At 43.7% G+C, this 22419-nt stretch overlaps 1 protein-coding gene across 1 annotated transcript in view; it reads right to left on the bottom strand.

Annotated features, from left to right (window-relative positions):
* Positions 1-9057: 9057 nt before the first annotated feature.
* The window catches only part of nup37 (nucleoporin 37), a 44855-nt gene continuing 31493 nt past the window's right edge, over positions 9058-22419 (bottom strand). Inside the window, exons 5-9 of the mRNA XM_043708754.2 lie at positions 17260-17350; positions 16315-16496; positions 13677-13727; positions 12219-12312; positions 9058-9326 (exon numbers count right to left, since the gene is read on the bottom strand). Of these exons, the coding sequence (XP_043564689.2) occupies positions 9213-9326; positions 12219-12312; positions 13677-13727; positions 16315-16496; positions 17260-17350 (532 nt within the window). The 3' untranslated portion in view covers positions 9058-9212. The remainder of the gene's footprint in view (positions 9327-12218; positions 12313-13676; positions 13728-16314; positions 16497-17259; positions 17351-22419) is intronic.

Below are 22419 nucleotides of genomic sequence, written 5' to 3'. Positions count from 1 at the left end.
AATGTCCTGAAAAAGGGTCACTGGACTCAAAATGGTATCTCTGTTTTCTTTCCACAGATGTCGCTAGACCTGCTGAGTTTCTCCAGCAATTTCTGTTTTTGTTTCAGATTTCCAATAGCCACAATTCTTTATTTTATATTCGCAAATTTCAAAACTCTGAGTTTTGATCCTGAGAGCTGCACAGCCTTTTTCTTTGACAACTAAGATATTAGACTTTCACAGCTATGAGTAACCATTGGACAGCTGTAAAACATTGAGTTATCTTAAGAATGTGAAAAGTGTTACAGGAATGAAAGTTTCACAGGAGGCAAACATTCGTCCCATTAATAACCTTTCTTTCCCCTCTAATTTCATTTCCCTGCATTTTTAAAATATTTCTTGATTTAAATGCTATTGTGATAAAAGATGTACATTTATATATTTTCTACAGTTTAGATTTTAAACTAGTGGTACATGGGTTTAGTTAATTTGTGTGAAGGTCTTCAATAACTAACTAAGTCAGTATTTTCAGCATCTTGATTTAAAATCAATATGTGGCAGAGAGAAGATGATTGGAAACTTATTGGAGTATTAAGACAAGTTTGTTTATATTGTGCTTTTTACATTGCAAGAAAAAAAAATCAGCCAGTAGTTTAGCAGAAGCTCGGATGAGCAAATATTCCGAACTCAGTTCAGAAGATATTTAACTGAACTTAGCTGCAAGAATGGTTTGTCTGAGTAAATAGGAGTTTGTTCAGAGCAGTTAATGAATGAGTTACCTCTCATAAGGGTTTCATTTTGTGAAAACTTCTAAACAGGAGGGCTTGGTTAGATCTCTCCATTGGTTACTCACAGCTGAGAAAGTCTAATATCTTAGTTGTCAAAGAAAAAGGCTGTGCAGCTCACAGGATCTACATTGCAAAGAAGCAGTTAAATCAACCTCCAGAGTTTCCAGGGAAGGAAAATGTCTCTGGATTTCAATTATCTGTAAAGTGATGGTGTTGGGGTTAGATTGGATTTTATTTTGCTGGGGTTTGAACACTTTTAAATTGCCTTATATGTCGATAGTATGGCTTGCTTTATTTCTAGATTAGATTAGATTACTTACAGGCCCTTCAGCCCAACAAGTCCACACCGACCCGCCGAAGCGCAACCCACCCAGACCCATTCCCCTACATTTACCCCTTCACCTTACACTACGGGCAATTTAGCATGGCCAATTCACCTAACCTGCACATTTTTGGATTGTGGGAGGAAACCGGAGCACCCGGAGGAAACCCACGCAGACACGGGGAGAATGTGCAAGGTCCACACAGAGAGTCGCCTGAGGCAGGAATTGAACCCGGGTCTCTGGCGCTGTGAGGCAGCAGTGCTAACTACCGTGTCACCGTTTCCTTTCATGTAATAAACTTCTGTTTTATTATTAAAACCAAATCTGTAGCCTGTTGGGCTTATGTTTCAGGAAAATAATTGAATTGGGAAGGCAATGGCCTCGTGGAATCATTGCTAGACTAATTCAGAAACTCAGCTCATGTTTGAGGGACCCAGGTTTGAAACCTGCCATGGCAGATGGTGGAATTTGAATTCAAATTTTAAAAAAATCTAGAATTAAGAATCTACTGATGACCACAAAACCATCTGGAAAAAAAAACCCACCTGGCTCACTGATTTCCTTCAGAGGAGCAAGTCCACCATCCTTACCTGATCTGACCTACATTTGACTCCAGACCCATAACAATGTGGTTCACTCTCAGCTGCTCTCTGACATCATCTCACAAGCAACACAGTTAAAGGGCAGCTAGGAATGGGCAATGAGTGCTGGCCACCCAGCGATGTCCACATCCTGTGAGTGGATAAATCAAAAACCATTAAAGTAGAAAAAAAATGAAATATGATCTATCAATCTACACTTCATTTTGGAATCTGACTTATCCAATATTTATGAGGAGACAGTGAGGTCTGCTGATGCTGGAGATCAGAGTTAGGAGTGTGTTGCTGGAAAAGCACAGCAGGTCAGACAGCATCCAAGGAGCAGGAGAATCGATGTTTCGGGCTGGAGCCCTGATCCTGATGAAGGATTTTCCTGCTCTTCGGATGCTTCCTGACCTGCTGTGCTTTTCCAGCAACACATTCTTATCCAATATTTACAAAAACTTGGATTATAACAGCACAATAGCTTTAAAATATTCAGCCACACTTAGTTTTATAATAGAAATTGTTATGCAGGGAAACTTGGGATAGTCAGTTATTTTGCTTTTAAGACAATAAGAAAAAGGAACATGAGTAGGCTGTTCAGCTCCTTGAGGCTACTTCGCTATTCAATGGGATCATGGCTGATCCAAAATTCCTCACATCCAATTTCCTACGTTTTCCTAATAACCCTTGATTTCCTGACTCATCAAGAACCTATCTCAGCCTTAAATATACACAAGTCTGCCCCCACACCTCTCTGTGGGAAGGAGTTCCAAAAACTCTAAACCCTCTGAGAGAAGAAATTCCTCCTCATCTGAGTCTTAAATTAGTGCCCCTTTACTCTGAGACCATGCCTTCTCGTCCTAGACTCTCACGTGGAGAAACATCCTCTCAAATTTACTCTGCTAAGCCTCCTGTGAATTCTATATCTTTTAATGAAGTCACAGCTCATTCTTCTAAATTCTATTCATTGGAGTCCCAACGTGTTTAGCCTTTGCATATAAGTCAATCTCAGGGATAGAACATAGAACATTACAGTACAGTACAGGCCCTTTGGCCCTCGATGTTGCGCTGACCTGTCATACCAATCTGAAGCCCATCTAACCTACAATATTCATGTACGTCCATATGCTTGTCCAATGATGACTTAAATGTACATAAAGTTGGCGAATCTACTACTGTTGCAGGCAAAGCATTCCATACCCTTACTACTCTCTGAGTGAAGAAACTACCTCTGATATCTGTCCTATATCTTTAACCCCTCAATTTAAAGCTATGCCCCCTTGTGCTCGCTATCGCCATACTTGGAAAAAGGCTCTCCCTGTCCACCCTATCTAACCCTCTGACCATCCTAGTGAACCTTCTCTGAACTGCTCCCAAAGAAATGATATATTTTATTAAATAGGGCACCTGAGACTTTGATTGATTCATTCTTGGGACATGGGCATTACTGGCTGGACCAGTATTTATTGTCTGCTGCCTAGTTGCCCTTGAGAAGGTGTTGAACTGCCTTTTTGAATTGCAGTTTGACCCACAATGTCCTTAGGGAAGGACTTCCAGGATTTTGACACAGTGACACTGAAGGAACAGCAATATATTTCCAAGTCAGGGTGGTGAGTGGCTTTGAGGGGAACTTGTAGGTGGTGGTGTTCCTTTGTATTTGCTGCCCTTGTCCTTCGAGATGGAAGTGGTCATGAGTTTGGAAGGTGGTGTCTGAACATGTTTGGTGAATTTCTGTAGGGTATCTTGTACTGAGCGTCGGCGGTGAATGGGATGGTTGTTTGTGGACTTAGTGCCAATCAAGCAGGCTGCTTCATCTGTAAGGTGTCAAGCTTCTTGAGTGTTGTTGAAGCTGTGTTCATCCAGGAAAATGGGGTATATTCCAAGGCACTCCTGACTTGTGTCAGTTATTTGATGGACGGGCTTTGGGGAATCATTAGGTGAGTTACTTGCCGCAGTGTTCCTAACCTTTCTCCTGCTCTTTTAGCCACTGTAGATTAGATTTAGATTAGATTACATTACAGTGCGGAAACAGGCCCTTCGGCCCAACAAGTCCACACCGACACGCTGAAGCGCAACCCACCCAGACCCCTACATTTACCCCTTACCTAACACTACGGGCAATTTAGCATGGCCAATTCACCTGACCTGCACATCTTTGGACTGTGGGAGGAAACCGGAGCACCCGGAGGAAACCCACGCAGACAGGGGGAGAACGTGCAAACTCCACACAGTGACCTGAGGTGGGAATTGAACCCGGGTCTCTGGTGCTGAGAGGCACCAGTGCTAACCACTGTGCCACCGTGCCGCCCACTGTATTTATGTGGTGAGTCCACTTGAGTTTCTGGTCAACGATAACCCCAGGATATTGATAGTGGGAAATTCGGTGATGATAACAAGGGTGGAGGTTGGGTTGCCTCAAATTGGAAATGATCATTGCCCGACATTTTTGTACATGCCACTTGTCATCCAAAGCCTGAATATTGCCCAGGTCTTGTTGCATTTGGACATGGACTGCTTCAGTATCTTAGAGGTCGTGAATGGTGCTGAATAGTGTGCAAGCACTGGCACACACATCCCCAATTCTGACGTTATCATGGAGGGAAGGTCATTGATGAAGCAACTGAATATGGTTGTGTTGGGCTAAGACACTGCCCTGAGGAGCTCCTGCAAAGATGTCCTGCAGTTGACCTCCCACCACCACAAGCATCTTCTTAATTGTCAGGTATGTTTCCAACCACTGAAAAGTTTGCCCCTGATACCTGCCACACTCTTGTCAAATGCAGCCTTGATGTCAGGGGCTGTCACTCTCACCTCCCCTCCGGAATTTGGCCATTTTGCCCCTGTTTGAACCAAGGCTGTAATGAAGCCAGGAACTGTGTGGCCCTGGGAGAATGAAAACTGAGAGTCATTGAACAGGTGTTGCTTGATAGCTCTGTTGGTGACAACTTCCATCATTTTATTGATGATTAAGAGTAGAGTGATAGGATGGTAATTGCCAGGTGAGATTTGTCCTGCTTTTTGTCTACAGGACATACCTGGGTGATTTTTTGACATTGTTGAGTCAATGCCAGTGCTGAAGCTATACCAGAACAGCTTGGCTAGGGAAGCAGCAAGCTTTAGAGCACAAGCCTTCAATACTATTGCCAGGACATTGTCTGCCCATAGCATTTGCAGGACGCAGTGATTTGGATATTTCTTGATATCATGTGGAGTGAATCAAATTGGCTGAAGACTGGTACCTGTGATGCTGGGGATCTCTGGACAAGGCTGAGATGGATAATCCACTTGGCATTTCAAACTGAAGATTGCTGCGAATGCTTCAGCCTTACCCTTTGGAATGATGTGTTGGTCTCTTCCATCATTGAAGATGGGGATATTTGTGGAACCCCCTCCTCCAGTAATTGTTTAATTGTTCACAATTCCTGGACTGGAAGTGGCAGGACTGCAGAGCTTATATCTGATTTGTTGGTTGTGGGATTTCTTTAGTTCTGTCTATCACTTACTGCTTACGCTGTTTGGTCTTCTGCGTTTCATTTTTTTTTGTTGAGATTTTATAGCAACTGATACAACTGAGTGGCGAGCTAGGCTATTTCAGAGGGCAGCTGAGAGTCAACCACATTGTTCTGGATCTGGAGTCACATGTAGACTAGATCAGGTAATCAGTGAAAATCAGTGACAATTGCATCTCCTCCACGATAATACTCAACACTGGAGCCCACAAGGATGTGTTCTCAGCCTCCAACCGGGGGTTGGCCCTTCTGGATTAATAGTGTCATGATAATACCATGAGACCATTGCCTTCCCTGATCTATGATGGTGGACCAACATCTTACACTGTTGCAGTTTTTGTTTGATGTTGCTATCACCACACTGGCTTCATTGATTGTCACGTGTACCAAGGTACAGTGAGAAGCTTTGTTTATCAGCAGTACAAGAAGATCATAAAAAGCAAGTGTGTAGAGATCAGAGAGACTTAAAAAGAGGCATACAGGTTCCATTGCACAGGGTGTGCATTTGACGAGATCAGCATTATTTGACGCTACAGTGTCCATCAGTCTAATAAAGGCTGGGAAGAAACACTTCCTGAAACTGCTGGTGCATGGCAGCAAGCCGTGTAAATAGAGCCCATTTGCACTTCAGCCCCACGCTCCTGATCTTTGGGCACCTGGTGCAGAAGGGGGAGGGTAGGTCTGAGGACCTCCTTGTTGGTCTGCTCCTGGGCCTGGCCAAACTGGCCATAAACAGGTTCAGGCAGTGGGCCATGGAGGAGGTTGTTAGGGCTGACTGCCAGTCCCACTTCTGTGGTGACTTTCGAACCCGGGTGTCTCTGGAGAAGGAGCACGCGGTGTCCACCAACACCCTCAAGATTTTCAGGGAGAGGTGGGCACCACAGGGAGTGGAGTGCTTTAATATATAAATATATAAATGGAGCCCATGGATGGAAGGTTGGTTTCCATGATGGTGTGGCCTGTGCACACCACCTTCTGTAGTTTCTTACAGGCCTGGGCAGAGCAGTTGCCGTACCAGGCTGTTATGCACCTGGACAGTATGCTCTCAATGGGGCATCTGTAGCAGTTGGTGAGGGTCCTGTGGACATGTCGAATTTCCTGAGCCAGAGGAAGAGGAGGCGTTGTTGTGCCTTCATTACCGTCGCATGGATGTGGGAGGTCCAGGACAGGGTGTCAATTATCGTCACTCTGAGGAACTTGACCTCTCAACCTCAGCTCCATTGGGGTAGATGGGGTGGGTTCTCTTCCTCTCTTTTTGAAGTCAACGATCAATTCTTTGGTTTTGCCGATGTTGAGAGAGAGGTTGTTCACATTGCACCATTTTACCAAGATTTCTATCTCTCTTCTATATTTTGACTTGTCATTGTTAGATATCCGTCCCATTATGGTGGTGTCATCAGTGAACTTGTGTTGGTGATGGTGTTCATTTGGAATTTGGCAGCACCGTCGTGGGTGTACAGGGAGTACAGTAGGGGCTGAGAACACATCCCTGGGGGACTCCAGTGTTGAGAGTTATTATGGACGAGGTGCTGTTGTCGATCTTCATTAATTGCGATCTGTGGGTCAGGAAGCTGAGGATATAGTTGCAGAGGGCGGAGGTGAGACCGAGGTCACAGGATTTTGAGATCAGTCTGGAGGGGATAACAGTGAAGGCAGAGCTGTAGTCAATGAGCAGGAGTCTGACGTAGGTGTCCTTATTGTTCAATGTTCCAGGGATGCATGCAGGGCTAGGGAAATGCCAACCACTGTGGCCAAAAGAGAAAAAGCTGGAAAATCTCAGCAGGTCTGGCAGCATCCGTAAGGAGAGAAAAGAGCTGATGTTTCGGTCTAACTGACCCTTTGTCAAAGCTCCCACTGTGGACCTGTTACATTAGTTGGCAAATTGTTGGTGATAGAGGCAGACTGGGAGACTGGAGTTGAAGTGGGCCATGACCAGTCTCTCGAAGCACTTCATGATTATTGAGGTTATAGCCACTACACTTCCTTTTCCAGTTTAGTATTGTTCTCTCGGAAACTGGCAGGAAAAATAATGAGTAAATTCCTCTCGAGCTCCACTAAATAAACAGGTCCAAGGTGATTACGATTACCAATACTATGCTAATGAACGTACATGATCAACTTTCCTGCCTCACTTAGCGAATCCCAGTATACTGCTAGTTAGAAATCATCAACTCTTGAATTCCCTTCCTAAACCTCCCCGCGTCTTAATCTCTTTCACTAAGATGCTGAGTGGTGCCTTGACATCTATCTTTAAAAAGGTTCAATACATTAGACATAGAGATGATATTTTTTCTTATAAAATCATAAGATAATTGTGATAAAAGTCAACTGGAAATTCAGAAGAAATTTCTTCATAAAGTGTGGGGAGAATGTGGATATCAGTAGCACAGAGAGTGGTTAAAGTGAATCCGTTTTATAAATTGTTCTATCACAAGGTCAGAAGTGGGGGATGTTCACTGATGACTCAAAATTGTTCAGCACTATTCGCAACTCTTCCATATCCCAAGACAGCAAGACCTGGACAATATCTAGGCTTGGGCTGACATGTGAAAAGTAACATTTATGTTGCACAAATGCCAGGCAATGGCCATTTCCAACAAGAAAGAATCCAACCATTGCCCCTCAACAATCAATGGTATCACAATCACTGAATCAAAGTTCTAGGGTGTTACCAATGACAAGAAACTGAACTGAACTGAACTAGCCATATAAAAACTGTGGTTATGTGAGTAGGTCAGAGGCTACAAATCTTGCAGCAAGTAAGTCACCAACACACTCTCTAAAGTCTGGAATAGAAAAGCATGCCAATGGGGTGAGATGAGATATGACGGGAGGAGGCTTAACATTAACATTAGCATAGATCTACACGGCTTGTTTCTGTGCTGTAAACACTATGTAAGGCCTACCTCTTTGGCTAAGCTTTGGTCATCAGTCCTACTAACATTTCACGTGGCTCAGTGTCATATATATTGTTTGATAATGCTCTTGCAGAGCACCTTGGGACATGTTCCTGAACAACTACAACACTGCCATCTATTCGGCAATGTGGAAAATTGCCCATGTATGTCCTGTCCACAAAAAGCAAGCCAAATCCAACCTGATCAATTACAGAAACAAAAACAGAAATCGCTGGAAAAGCTCAGCAGGTCTGGCAACATCTGTGGAGGGAAATCAGAGTTAAAGTTTTAGGTTGAATTCCTCAGAACACTTTACAGCATCTGCAGTTCTTTCAGTTTTTATCTGGTCAATTCAGTGTACTGTCAGAAGTTATTAATGGTGCTATTAAACAGCACTTGCTCAACAACAGCCTGTTCATCAAAGTTCCAGTATAAAATAAGAAATGAATGTGACTGAATAATTTTCACTTGCTTAGCTTCAACAATGGTCAAAGTCTAGGAGAAAATAACCTGCTTAATTCCCCACCCCCCACCATCTAACACCTTTGACATTTACTAGCCCTATCAAGAGCAGTAGCATGTACCTGATACAAGACACACTGCAACAATTCACCCATGCTCATTATACAGCACGTTCCAAACTAAAATCTCAACCATCTAGAAGGACAAGGACAGCAGATGCATGGAAACACCACCACCTTCTAAGCCACACATCATTCTGATTTGGAAATAAATCTCTATTTTCTCACTGTCACTGGGTCAAAATCCTGGCACTCCCTCCCTTTAACAATATTGTGGTCTACCTACACCACACTGATACAAGAAGGCAGCTAACCACCCAGTTTGAAGAGCAACTATGGATGGACAGTAAATGTCAGAGATGCTCACAGCCTGTAAATGAATGAGAAAAGTTACTACATTTTTAAAAATTACATAAATAGCTATTGTTGCAAATAAATGAGCCACAAAATTACAAGTACAATGGAGAAATCTTTAATTTTCATCTCCAGCTGATGACTGGGTATTTTAGTGCTATGGATTGAGTTAATATTCACATCAACTCATTTCAATTAATCCAGAACACAGTGTGAAAATACTTCACAGTCTGGCTAAAAAACAGAAGTATATTCTTCTACATCTCAGTCATCCAAAATAAAACTTTCCGATCTCCACCAATTGCACATAATGGAAGTGTTCGGTGCCAGCTCAGTCCTGAAGCCACAGACGCCGAGCCAAACAAAATGGCCTGCAGAAAGAAAACAGAAAAAAAGTTCGATTTTTTTTAGTCAAACTCCAGGGTCAGCCTGCCTCAGCTACTATTCTTCATTCAGAGTCAGAGAAGTGGAGGTGCTCTCCCTGCCAACATTTATTTCTCTGCCTCTAGCTAATTATCCTATTTGCTATTTGCAAGAACTTGCTGTGTGCAAATTGGCTGCTGAGTTTGTCTATAACAATGTACAGAGGAACCTCAGTTATCCAAATATCAATTATCCGAATTTCGGATTATCCAAAGGAGATTTCGAGGTCCTGATAGAAACATTACATCAAAGAGGTGTTTCCTACACTGATTGCATCTTTTGTTTACAGTGATTAAATATGAACCCTGCTTGTTGAAATGCTGCGGAGAACACTCCTGGACTGACCTCCCGGCCCCCCTGCCCTCTCTCCCCACACTTTCCCTGGAGTTCTACACAGGGGTGTACATTAAACTCCCCTTCCCCAGATAATCTCTCCAACATTGTCCTGTACAGGACAAAGGTGGAGCTTGGCAAAATGTTGCAGTAGAAAGTTATGTGTGTGGCTGCGCGCACGCTTGTGTGTGGCTGTGTGCGTGTGTGGAGCTCCGTGCGTGTGGAGTGGCATGTGCATGTGTGTGTGGGGGGCTGTGTGTTTGTGTGTGCGTGCGCGCACGTGTGTGGGATTGCGTGCTCGTGTGTGTGTGTGGCTGCTTGTGAGTGTGGGGCTGCGTGTGTGTGCAGGGGGCTGCGCGCGCACGCATGTGTGTGTACGTGGGGCTGCGTGTGTGTGCGTGTGTGTGTGTCGGGCTGCATGTGTGTGTCTGTGTGTGGCTGTGTATGTGTGTGCCTACGCGTGTGTGTGTGGGTGGGTGTGTGTGTATGTGGCTGTGGGTGTGTGGGGCTGTGTGCGTGTGTGGGCTGCGTATGTGTGTGGGCTGCGTATGTGTGTGTGGGACTGTGTGTGTGTGGGGCTGTGTGTGTGTGGGGCTGTGTGTGTGTCGGTGTGCGCGCGTGTGTGGGATTGCGCGCTCGTGTGTGCGTGTGGGTGCAGGTGGGTCTGTGTGCGCGCGCACGTATGTCTGTGTGTATGTCAGGCTGCGTGTGTGTCTGCGCGTGTGTGTGTGTGTGTATGGTTGCGTACGTGTCTGTGTGAGTGTGTGGCTGCATGTGTGTCTGTGTGCGCGCGGGGGGCTGCGTGTGCGTCTGTGTGTATGGGGGTGGGTGTGTGTGTGTGTGGCTACGTGTGTGTGTGTGTGTGTGTGTGTGGATGAGTGGCTGTGTGTGTGGGGCTGTGTCTGTGTGGGTCTGCGTGTGCATGTGTGCGCGCGTGGGGCTGCGTGTGCGTTTGTGTGTGGCTGTGTGTGTGGGGGTGGGCTGTGTGTGTGTGTGTGGGACAGTGTGTGTGCGAAGAACTGTGTGCGTGTGCGCGCGCGCTCGTGTGTGTGTGTGTGTGCGCAGTGTGTGTGTGTGTGTGTGTGTGTGCGCAGTGGGTGTGCGTGCGCATGCGGGGGGGTTGCGTGCACACGCACGCGTGTGTGCGTGCGGCGCGCGCGCTCGCGGGGCTGCGTGTGTCTGTGTGTGTGTAGGTGGGTGTGTGTGGCTGCGTGTGTGTGTGGCTGCGCGCGTGTGTGTGTATAGCTGTGTGTGTGGGGCTGCGCGCGTGTGTGTTGGTGGGTGTGTGTGTCTGTGTGTGGCTGCGTGGGTGGCTGCGTGTGGGTGGCTGCGTGTGTGTGGGTGGCTGCGTGTGTGTGTGTGTAGCTGTGTGTGTGGGGGTGGGTGTGTGTGTGTGGCTGCGTGTGTGTGTGTGTGGGGCTGCGCATGTGTGGGCCTGCGTATGTGTGGGGCTACGCGTGTGTGCGTGGGGCTGTGTGTGTGTAGCTGTGTGTGTGTGGGGCTGCGCATGTGCGCGTGTGTGGGGCTGCGAGTGTGTGGGGCTGCGAGTGTGTGGGGCTGCGCGCGTGTGGGGCTGCGCGCGTGTGGGGCTGCGCGCGCGTGTGTGGGGCTGCGCGAGTGTGTGTGTGTGGGGCTGCGTGTGTGTGTGTGGGGCTGCATGTGTGTGTGTGTGTGTGGGGCTGCGTGTGTGTGTGTGGGGCTGCGTGTGTGTGTGTGTGTGTGTACTTTATTGAGACTTACCCTGCAAAGGCGCAGCAGTCTTTCTGTTGGTGTGGGGGGGGTGTTGGTTGGAGGTGGGAGCTTGCGTACGGTGTCTCCTAAATGGGGAGTGGACGTAGCAAATGCTCGCTGTGTCAATCCCATTGAACGGGGTGGGGGGAGGATGCGGAGGCTTCAGCAATGCTGCAGGTCCCTTACACACAAGTGTGTGCTTGCTCAGAAACAAACCCTGAGACAGAGAGAGAGGGAGCAAGGCAGGAAGAGCAAGGCAAAAGGAAACTTCAGAAAACACTGAGGAGAGGCTTTGAATCATTTAACCGAATAATCAATTATCCAAACAATATACTGCCCACCAATCTCGTTTGGATAATCAAGGTTCCTCTGTAGACACTTTGGTGACAAAGAAATTCACTGCCTCAGAAATGTTTTGGAACATCCTGCTGAATCACATCTGCTCTCGATCGCAAATATAAAAGATCCTGTGATGCTGTTTCAAGGAAGTGGAGGGATGTTTATCCTCAATGTCCTTGACCAAATTTATTGCTCAATTATCACCCAATAACAGATTATCTAGTCACTATCACATTGCTACATGTGAGACTATGCTGAAGTAAAACTGGCTGCCAGGTTTCCTATGCTAGCACAGAAATACTTCAATAAGTGTACTTAATTGACCGCAAAGTAGGTTCCTAAATCCTGATGTAATGTAAGGGTCTAAAGAAACAGAGGTTCTTTTTAAACTGATTGATAGTTATTGAGAAACCCTGCTGGTTGTATTTGTACCATACCTGTGGATGACCCAAATGATGGACAAGTAATTGGCTGTTCGTCTTGCCTGGATAGCCAGTCGTCGCAAAAAGATTCTCGTTGACTTTTGACCATCTAGGAACAAATAGTAGAAGAATTTATAAAGAGTAAATAAATTTCTTTGTCACCAAAGTGTCTACAGAGGAACCTCGATTATCCAAACGAGATTGGTGGGCAGTATTTGTGGGATAATTGAGTATTCGGTTAATTGATTCAATGCTACAAAGTGCAAGTCAGGAGTGTGATGGAGTACTCCCCACTTGCTTAGACGGGTGAAGCTCGAACAACTCTCAAGAAACTTGACAATATCCAGGACAAAGTAGTTTGCTTGTTTGGTGCCATATTCATAAACAATCACTCCTTCCATCAATGGCGTTCAGTTGCAGCAATGTGTACCGTCTACAAGAGGGACTGCAGAAATTCACCAAGGCTCCTTAGATAGTACCTTCCAAACCCATGACCACTGTCACACAGAAGGACAAAATCAGAATACCACCACCTGGAATTTTCCTCCCAAGCCAAACAACAGGATAAATCAGAGCTCTCGCGTTGTTCCTTCACTGTCAATGGGTCAAAATCTTAGTGCTCCATCCTAAATTTCATTGTGGGTGTATCTACGCCAACTGAGCCGCAGCACTTCAACAAGGCAGCTCACTGCCACCTTCCGAAGGGCATTAGGAAAGGACTTTAAACACTGGCCTAACCAGCAAAGCCCACACATTTAACGGAGAAATAAAATTTACCTAACTTCCTGTTGGTCATATGGTACAATGGCAGTGGAGTGATGGACCACTCAGTCTCAATGAACAAGTCAGTGACAGATTTAGACAGGAGATGAAGAACCACCCAACACCCCAGACCTCGAGCGACCATTGTCCAAACTAACTGATACTCTCAAACACACTACACTCAGCATGCATTATCTCACATTATTCACATACTGTATCCAAACCTGGTGTTTTAATGAAGGAAAACCCAGAAATTAATCCAAGTATATCCTCTAATGTAACAACCAGTTACGATCAGGAATGCATTGTCTGACAAAGTATTGGAAGCAGGTTCAAAACTAACTTTCTGAAAGAGAATTATAGATCAAAATGCAGGGCTATGGAAAAGTAAAGTAATGAGGGACTGCGACAAATTAGAGAGCACTTTTGAAGGGACAGCATGAGCTCAATGGGTGAATGGCCTTCATTTGTGCACATTTCCAAGAACAAATCCTGTCACCCACTGCCTGTTCCCAATAATTAATCCAATGAAATCTCTTTATAAATTTTCAACTGTCTAATGCAGGTTTATCTCTGCCCCTCAGTTCAGCCATTTGAAGTGGATCAGCTCTGTACAGTACTCTGCAGTACTTGGATGCTAACCTTTTGAGTAGAAACTATTTCATTGATGAAAGGAATAGGCCTCACATCAATGAATGAACTCTGACTCACCGGAATTGTTGTGCTCCATCCAAGTGTGATGGTCTCTTCTCTTGAGGATAACTAAAAGACAGAAAATAGACATGTAAAGTAAAATACTGCAAACGCTGGGAATTTGAAATAATAACAGAAATGTCTCAACAGATCAGGCAGTACATGTGGACAGAGAAATATAGTTAACTTTCATATCTATTAATTTTTAACCAGAATATGCAAGGACATATGGAAATAACAAGTGGAGGCCTAGTGGTATTATTGCTGGACTGTTAATCCAGAGACCCAGGTAATGTTCCAGGGACCCAGGATCGAATCCCGCCATGGTAGACAGAATTTGAATTCAATAAAAAAAATCTGGAATTAAGAGTCTAATGACAACTATGAATCCATTACCAATTATCTGAAAAAAATACCAATCTAGTTCACTAATGTTGTTTAGGGAAGGACTGGTCTGGCCTACATGTGGCTGCAGAGCCACAGCACTGAGGTTGACTCAATCAGGGATCGGCAGTAAATGCTGATCAAGCCAGCGATGCCTTCATCCTGTGAATGAATACAAGAAAAAACTGGCGAAGGCCCAGAGGGCCTCTTGGACTGCCCTCCCTTCAAAACAATCATTGGCTAATTTTCTACCTCACTATTGCTTAATCTCCTCAGCGCTCAAATATCTATGAACTTCTATCTCAAATTTACTCAACAACTGAGCACATACAGCACTCTCAAAAGTATCATAACCCTCTGAGGGAACGTTTCCTCATCTATGCCCTGAATCACTGACCTTTATCCTAAGACTGTGAGGAGAAAGTGAGGTCTGCAGATGCTGGAGATCAGAGCTGAAAATGATCTCCTAAGACTGTGACCCTATGTTTTAGATTCTCCTAAGACTGTGACCCTATGATTTAGATTCTCCAACTTGGGGGAACATTTCCTCAGCATCATCCCCATCAAGCCCCTTAAGAATTCTACACATTTTCATTAGGATCACCTCCCATTCTCCTAAATTCAATGAATACAAGTCGAGTCTACTCAATCTCTCCTCACAGGACTCCCAGATCTTGTTGCTTTTTCCCCTTTTCCAATCTATCACCATCTAAAGAATAATCTGCCTTCTTGTTTTTACGTACCAAAGTGGATAACCTCACCCTTATCCACATTATACATACAATTGCTTGACTTGTCCAACAGAAAAAATGTGCTTTTCCTCACCTAAACACAAATTTCGAGGCAAGTGTTCCCTAATGCATTCCCCATGGCAACACCTCATTCCCTTGCTTTAAATTTAAACAAATGCTTGAGGAATAACTCACCTGGCACATTTTTCATGGCAAAGCGTGTACCAATCAAAATTCTCTTCTCATGCTGATTTTCCTTTAAAATTTGATATCCTTGCATCTGGCCCAACAAGTGCATAATTTCTTTTACTCATTCACAGAATGGGCATTGCTGACTAGGCCAGCAATTATTGCCCAGGGGACAGTTAGGAGTCACACGTAGGCCAGACCAGCTAAGGACAGCTGTTTATTTCCTTAAAGGACACTAGCAAACCAGACGGGTTTTTCTGACAATCAGTCATGGTGCCATGGTCATCATTAGCTTCTTTAGTTCCAGATTTTTAATCCATCATCTGCTCTGGTCTCCACAACATCACCTGGGTCTCGAGATTAAGAGTCTAGTAAAATACCATTAGGCAATTGCCTCCCTTTGTTTTGATGACTTTAATAGCATGCATCTTTTTTATGCCATGATATATTCGACCTGCCTTATCCTTGCCTACTCACCCAACACATCTATCTTTCTGTATTAGCCTTTGTGTCCTCCACTCTTACTTTCCTATCTAATTTTGTTTCAAGGGAAGAAGATCACAGAGTAAGGAGTTAAGATATTTAAGACTGAGATGAGTTGGAATGTCTTCACATGGAGTAGTAAATCTTTGGAATTCCTTACCTCAGAGAGCCGAGGAAACTCAATATTTGTGCAGGCTCGAGGCAAAAATCAATAGATCTTGGAGACTAGGAAGGAATCAAGGAATATGGGACAATGTGTGGAAGTTGCTTTGATGTATGGTCAGCCATGATCTCATTGAATGGCACAGCAGGCTCTAGAAACTGATAGCCTTACTCCCACGTTCATGACTTGGATATGCACCACACAGTCTCCTCATCCAAGTCATTAATGTAGATTGTAAACAGCTTTGCTAGTTTCCCCTTGCCAACCTGAAAAGTCCCGTTTACTCATAAATCGGTTTCTGGGAAAAGGAGCCCCAATCTGTTTAGTCTTTCTATACTGTCACCCTCTCTGTTCTGGCGTCTTTCTAATCAATCTTATTGTGAGTGAAATTGTTTACAATAATCCAAGTGTGGTCTAACCAAGAGTCAATACAAGTTTAACATAAAGCTTCTCTGACCTAAAAATGAAAATAATTATAATAATAATATTTATACTCTCAGAAACTACATATATATTATACACAAACATGCCCTAAAACTCCTCATCCCAAACACAACTATTTAACTCATTTGATTCTTTCAATCTCTTTGTTTTTCATACACAATGCTAATGGCCATTGAAGGTTTTACGTTATTGTTACAAAGGATTATTTGATCAATTCCCACTGCACCTGCCTCAACCTTCCCAAAAATCCCCAGCAGAGTACCTGGAGCGAGTGATATCCCAAATCAACCAATCATTCCCTGCAACTGCACCAACTTTGATGGTATTGCCTAGGCACCAGTCTGCTGACATCAATGGCATCTGCCCACAATCCAGAGACAGGATGGCCTGCAGAGTGACCAGGTCATAAAACCGAATGATCCCATTCTTCTGCGCCACCATCAGCTACAAAGACAAAAGCAAAGTCACCATTGCATCATCAAGTTGAATATACTCTGGAAGTCAGCAGGTATTGGCTTGACAGGCTGAATGGCTTGCCTCATTCTGAGATGTTTGGTCCTCACATTTACGCTGACAGTAACATCAGATTTATTGGGAGGGGTTAAACTGGCATATCCCATACTGGGGTGACTGAGCAGCAATTTTATAAAGCCTGGGGATGTAACTGAAGAGGCTTTTGAAACAGAGAAATGGGTTTCAACAACTAGGGCGGCATGGAGGTTCAATTCCAGCCTCAGGCAACTGTCTGTGTGGAGTTTGCTCATTCTCCCCATGTCTGCGTGGGTTTCCTCCGGGTGCTCCGGTTTCCTCCCACAGTCCAAAGATGTGCAGGTCAGGTGTATTGGCCATGCTAAATTGCCCGTAGTGTTAGGTGCATTAGTCAGAGGGAAAACGGGTCTGGATGGGTTACTCTTTGGAGGGTCGGTGTGGACTTGTTGGGCCAAACTTTTTCCACACTGTAGGGAGTCTAATCTCAAGGTGGACGTTTTGGGAGGGTTTCAGGGTGAGCTACCCCCAGTATTAATTTACAGAGTTGTTGTGTAGTTTTAGTTTGCTCATTACATGTGAGGTCATAGATATTCCAAAGTGTCCCATATCAATATTCAAATCTTTCCAATTTCTGATTCAATTGATTGCTTTCGCTTTCCATCACAAGGTCACAGCAGCAAACAGAAATATAATGGAGGAAAAAGAAGACCAAGCTAACCTTGTACATCTCCTCAGGATGCCAACACAAGCTCATTCCTGGAGAATTCAGGAGAAATGACGTCTTTTGGTTTCCATCAAGATCCCAGATACTGCAATACATTTCAGAACAATGTCACTCCAAATAATGGTTAGTCAATCTACTTAAGACGCCAGATGCAGAGATGTGATGATTCACCTACTACCTCTTCTGTTGTAATGCAGTTAAATAATCCAGAATGGCTTGTACAAGCATTTTGTGCATGGTAGGATCCCACAAACAGTAATGAAATAAATTGGCTGTCACGCTGTTTTTGGTTAAATCAGTTAAAAGCTTAATAAGACCATAAGACAGAGGAGGAGAGGTAGGCTATTCAGCCCATTAAGTCATTGACATCATGGATGAAGTGAAAATCCTCAACTCCACTTTCTTGTCTTTTTCACAGAACTCTTGATTCCCTTATTGATTAAAATACTTCACAGCCCAGCCTCTATCATCCTCTTGGTAAATGATTCTACAGGTTCATTACTCTCTGAGCAAAGAAACTCCTCCTCATCTATGTCTTATAAGGGGTCACCCATTTTTTTAAAAATGATGCCCTCAGGTCCTAGACTCTCCAACATGGGGGACAACCTCTCCACATGTAGCCTGTCAGTCCCCAAGAATCTTACAAGCTTCAAAAAGGTCACCTCTATTCTTCTAAACTTCACTGAGTACAGGCCCAAACCACTCCTCGTAAGAAAATCAACCCTGTGAACATTCTCTGGACTGCCTTGAATGCCAAGTTCATCTTTGCCTAAATAGGGGGACCAAAACTATTCACAGTATTCCAGCTGTGGTCTGACTGCTGCAGTGTATAGATTTAGCAAGGCTTTCCTATTTTTACACTCCATACTCTGTGAAATAAAGCTCCTTTGTATTTCCTATTACCCACTGAACCTGTATGCCAGCTTTCTGTGATTTAAGCACAAGGACTCCCAAATCTCAGTGTTGCAGCTTTCTGCAGTATTTCTCCATTTAAATACTATTCAGCTCATCTATTCTTTCTGCCAAAGTCCCTAACCCTTCATTTTCAACACTAGGAATATATAGTGTCTTCAAAATGGTATAAAGCATCCAATGCAGAGTGAGTAACCACAGTCCTATGCAGACAGAGAAGGGTACCAGTGTAGTTGAGGACAGGTTAAGCCACAGACGCTAAGTGAGGTAAGGAACCATCATTTTAGTCCCTTTAACATCCTTCAGAGCTCTCTTACACAGACGTGACCAATGGACTGTTTGAAGGACTTGGGGAAATTGACAGTTATCTTGACATAAAAGATTCCTATGATAAATAGAAAGCCAGGTAATCTGAATTAAAAATAGGCATGTGAGATGAAAAAGTTTAAGAGCTAACAAAATGTCAGTTGATGGATTGAAATGACATTCTTTGTTATGTTCCCAGGAAAATATTTTACTGCAGAATACAATAGTCATTAACAGAACAGACATATAGAAAAAACCCAGCTAATCAGTTGTTAATTAATTCCATCATATAAATAATTGAGTTAGGTGGAGTCAATAGATGTGGACAGTCTAACTAAGGAGTATAATATCAGACTAAGGGTTCAGTCATTTTGGACTGCAATGAGGAGAATTTTATTCAGAGAGTTGTGAATCCTTGATATTCCATGTCCAAGATGCTAAATTATTGAGTATGTTCAACTTAAGGTCTATAGGATTTTGGACTTGAATGGAAACAAGGATATGGGAAGTGGCACTGAAATAGCAGACTGACCATGATCTTATAGAATGGCAGAACAGGCTGGAGGGGCCAAATGGCCTCCTCTTGCTTCAATTTCATTTGTGCAAGATTTCCTTTGAAGACATACAGGTAAGATATAAAAGGATGCTAGGACAGTTTTCCTCATTAAATCAGCGTTCTTTGACTGTTGCCCTCATTCTGTTGTATCACACATGCCAGAGTTTTTGTCTATTCTGTGAAAATCTCAACAGCAAACACAGCCACTAGAATAAAAGGTTCAGCCATTGAGGCTGAAGGAAAGAATTCACTGAGACACCACTACATTTTTGCAGGAAGAACTGAGTAGCAGCTCACAGGATTTTATCTCAAGAAGGTTGGAATATAAATGTCTATCTCAAGAGGTTTGGAATATAAATGAAGCGATGTACTTCTGAGAGTTTACAAAGCTCTAGTTGGGCCCAATTTAGAATACTGTGTCCAGTTTTGTGCCCCACACCTCAGGAAGGACATACTGGCACTGGAGCGTGTCCAGCAGAGATTCACACGGATGATCCCTGGAATGGTAGGCCTCACATACGGTGAATGGCTGAGGATCCTGCAATTATATTCATTAGAGTTTGGAAGGTTGAGGGGAGATCTAATAGAAACTTACAAGATAATGCATGGCTTAGAAAGGGTGGACGCTGGGAAGTTGTTTCCGTTAGGACCCGTGGGCATAGCCTTAAAATTAGAGTGGGTCAATTTAGAACGGAAATGAGGAAACATTTCTTCAGCCAGAGAGTGGTGGGCCTGTGGAATTCATTGCCACGGAACGCAATGGAGGCCGGAACATTAAATGTCTTTAAGGCAGAGATCGATAAATTCTTTATCTCGCAAGGAATTAAGGGATACGGGGAGAGTGCGGGTAAGTAGAATTGAAACACCCATCAGCCATGATTAAATGGCGGAGTGGACTCGATGGGCCAAATGGCCTTGCTTCCACTCCTGTGTCTTAAGGTCTTATGGATTGAAACAACTCAGATCAGCCATAATCTTAAATGAATGGGGAACAGGCTCAAAGGCTTTCTCAAGCTGCAAAGTCTAATGTTTCTAACTTGGAGCAGATGAGGAGTAAAAACAAAAGGTTCTATACAAGCCTGCAAGCGTCGAATGCAAAAGTTTAAGCATATGATTAATAAATATTGAAATTGTCCATGTGACGATTCACAACTTTATCAAAGGTAATAATGCTGAGATTGCACAAAACTTCAGGAATACAAATCAGTATTGTTTAGTTTTAACATTTCAAATTTCAGCACTTGTGTACTATCTCTTAGATGTCACAAAGAGGGAGAGGAAACTGGAATATTTAGAATTTAAAGCGTTAGCAATGGTGACCATCATCTTCAATAGTCATTATGATTCACCAAATGCACTAATATCCTTCAGGGAAGGATATCTATCATCCTTACCCAGTCTAGCCAATAGGTGACTCCAGACCTACAGCTGTGTGGTTGACTTCAAAATGCCCTTCGAAATGGCCTAAAAAGCCATTTTGTTGAAGGGCAAAAAGGATGGGCATCAAATGCTAGTCTTAGAAATGCATACATTCCATGAAAGAATGAAAAAAAAACCTATGATTTCTAAATTACATTCATGACATGAGGACATTCCAAAGGACTCCACTGAAACCATTCTTAAAAAAAATATAGTCACTGTTGCAACATAGGAAACATGGTAGTTAATTTGCATAAAGCATGTGGCCAGAATGAGCTAATACTTAAACTATCTGTTTTAGATATTCTAATTTGAACCATCAATAGCAAGGAGAACAGCAAACTCCTCCTCGCACCCTGCTCACTAAAATCAGTGCCACAGGATCTGTTTTTCTCCACCTGAGATGTTCACGTGAACAATCACTGGTTCAGAGAAGGTTCACTAGGATGATCCCTGGGACGGAGGTATTGTCTAATGAGCAAAGGTTAAACAGGTTGGGACTCTACTCACTGGAGTAGAGAGGTGATCTCATTAAAACATGTCGGATTCTGAAGGGGCTTTACGGGGTCAATACTGAGAGAATGTTTCCCCTCCTGGGAGAGTCTAGGACCAGAGGACATAGTCTCAGAATAAAGGGGCACCAATTCAAGACTGAGGTGAGGAGGTGGAATTTCTCAGAGTGTTGAGGGTCTTTGGAACACCTTGCCACAGAGAGCTGTGGGGGCAGAGTCCTTTGTGTATTTAAGACTGAGGCATAAAATTCTTTATCAGCCAGGGAATCAGGGATTATGGGGGAAACACAGATAAGTGGATATGAGGAATGTCAGATTAGCCATGATCCTATTGAATGGTAAAACAGGCTTAAAGGGCCAACCAGCCTACTCTTGCTCCGAGTTATAATGCTCTTGTGGTGTATAGAACAGGAACGGCCTCAGTTTGATGTCATTTCCGTAAGACTGTACTGGGAATGTCAACCTCGACTGTGTGCTCAAATCTCTGGACTGGGACTTGAACTCGCAGCCCCCCGGCTTAAAGGTGAATGTGCTACCCAAAGTGAGCCGTGGTTGCACATAGTACAAGTGTAAGGTAGATGGAAGTAAGCTTGTATCGGCAAGCAACATGACAACTGTTCCACGGGTTATACAGACAATGGAGACAGCTGACCAACTTTGAACAATGCAAATCTTCAAATCACATGTATTTTTGTAAATTTCACTGTCTCTAACAATTATAGAGGATTAAATGGAAAATTTGCAAGAAAATAAATCTACAGTGTTTCTTGGAATCGAAAGGAGTTCTCTGAATAAGAATATTGGTTTCAGCTGTTGGCATACAAGAGAAGAGGCCGTTTAAAAAAAAGTAAAACTGCTTATCCATCTGCAATTCCTTTTCAAAGACTGCATACTGGCGGGAATAATCAGTCAAAATCACAATATGAGTGCACAGGAATTTCACAAAGCCTTGGCTAATCCAGTGTTTTACAGTATTCGGTACCTCCCACACAACAAACTCTTGTCTACTTCACCCACTTGCAAATCCTTGGAGTAGCAAAGGCTTCTCATTGATTCTTGCTTTAAGAGCCAACAAGAGAAATGTAAAGGATTACCTCAGGATTAGATGGTGGTTACTGATGGGGGTTAGATTGGGGTTAGTACATTGGACTGAAAACTATCATGAACTGGTGCCAAATTAAGCTGGCTAGAGAGACAGAGAGAGAAATACAGGTCAAAAAAAGGCTAACTGTATTCAAGGCAGCTGCCACAAAAGAGGTAGAAAGATGTTGCATTTATGCATTACCTTAACAGCCTCAGGAGATTCCCAGAATACTTAACATCCAGAAAATTTATTCCTGGAAGCCCAGTTGCCATTGTGTTGAAAAACCCAGCGGCAAATTGTTCACACAGCAGGATTTAACAAGCAGCATCATCCTCGGTGATGGTGGATGAAAGAAGGGTGTTTGG

The sequence above is a fragment of the Chiloscyllium plagiosum genome, unplaced genomic scaffold, assembly GCF_037043375.1.
Source record: "Chiloscyllium plagiosum isolate Xiang-an unplaced genomic scaffold, Cpla_swu_hap1 HiC_scaffold_19, whole genome shotgun sequence".
NCBI lineage: Eukaryota > Metazoa > Chordata > Chondrichthyes > Orectolobiformes > Hemiscylliidae > Chiloscyllium > Chiloscyllium plagiosum.
Note: the sequence above shows the minus strand (reverse complement) of the source record. Positions and strands in the feature narration are given on the sequence as shown.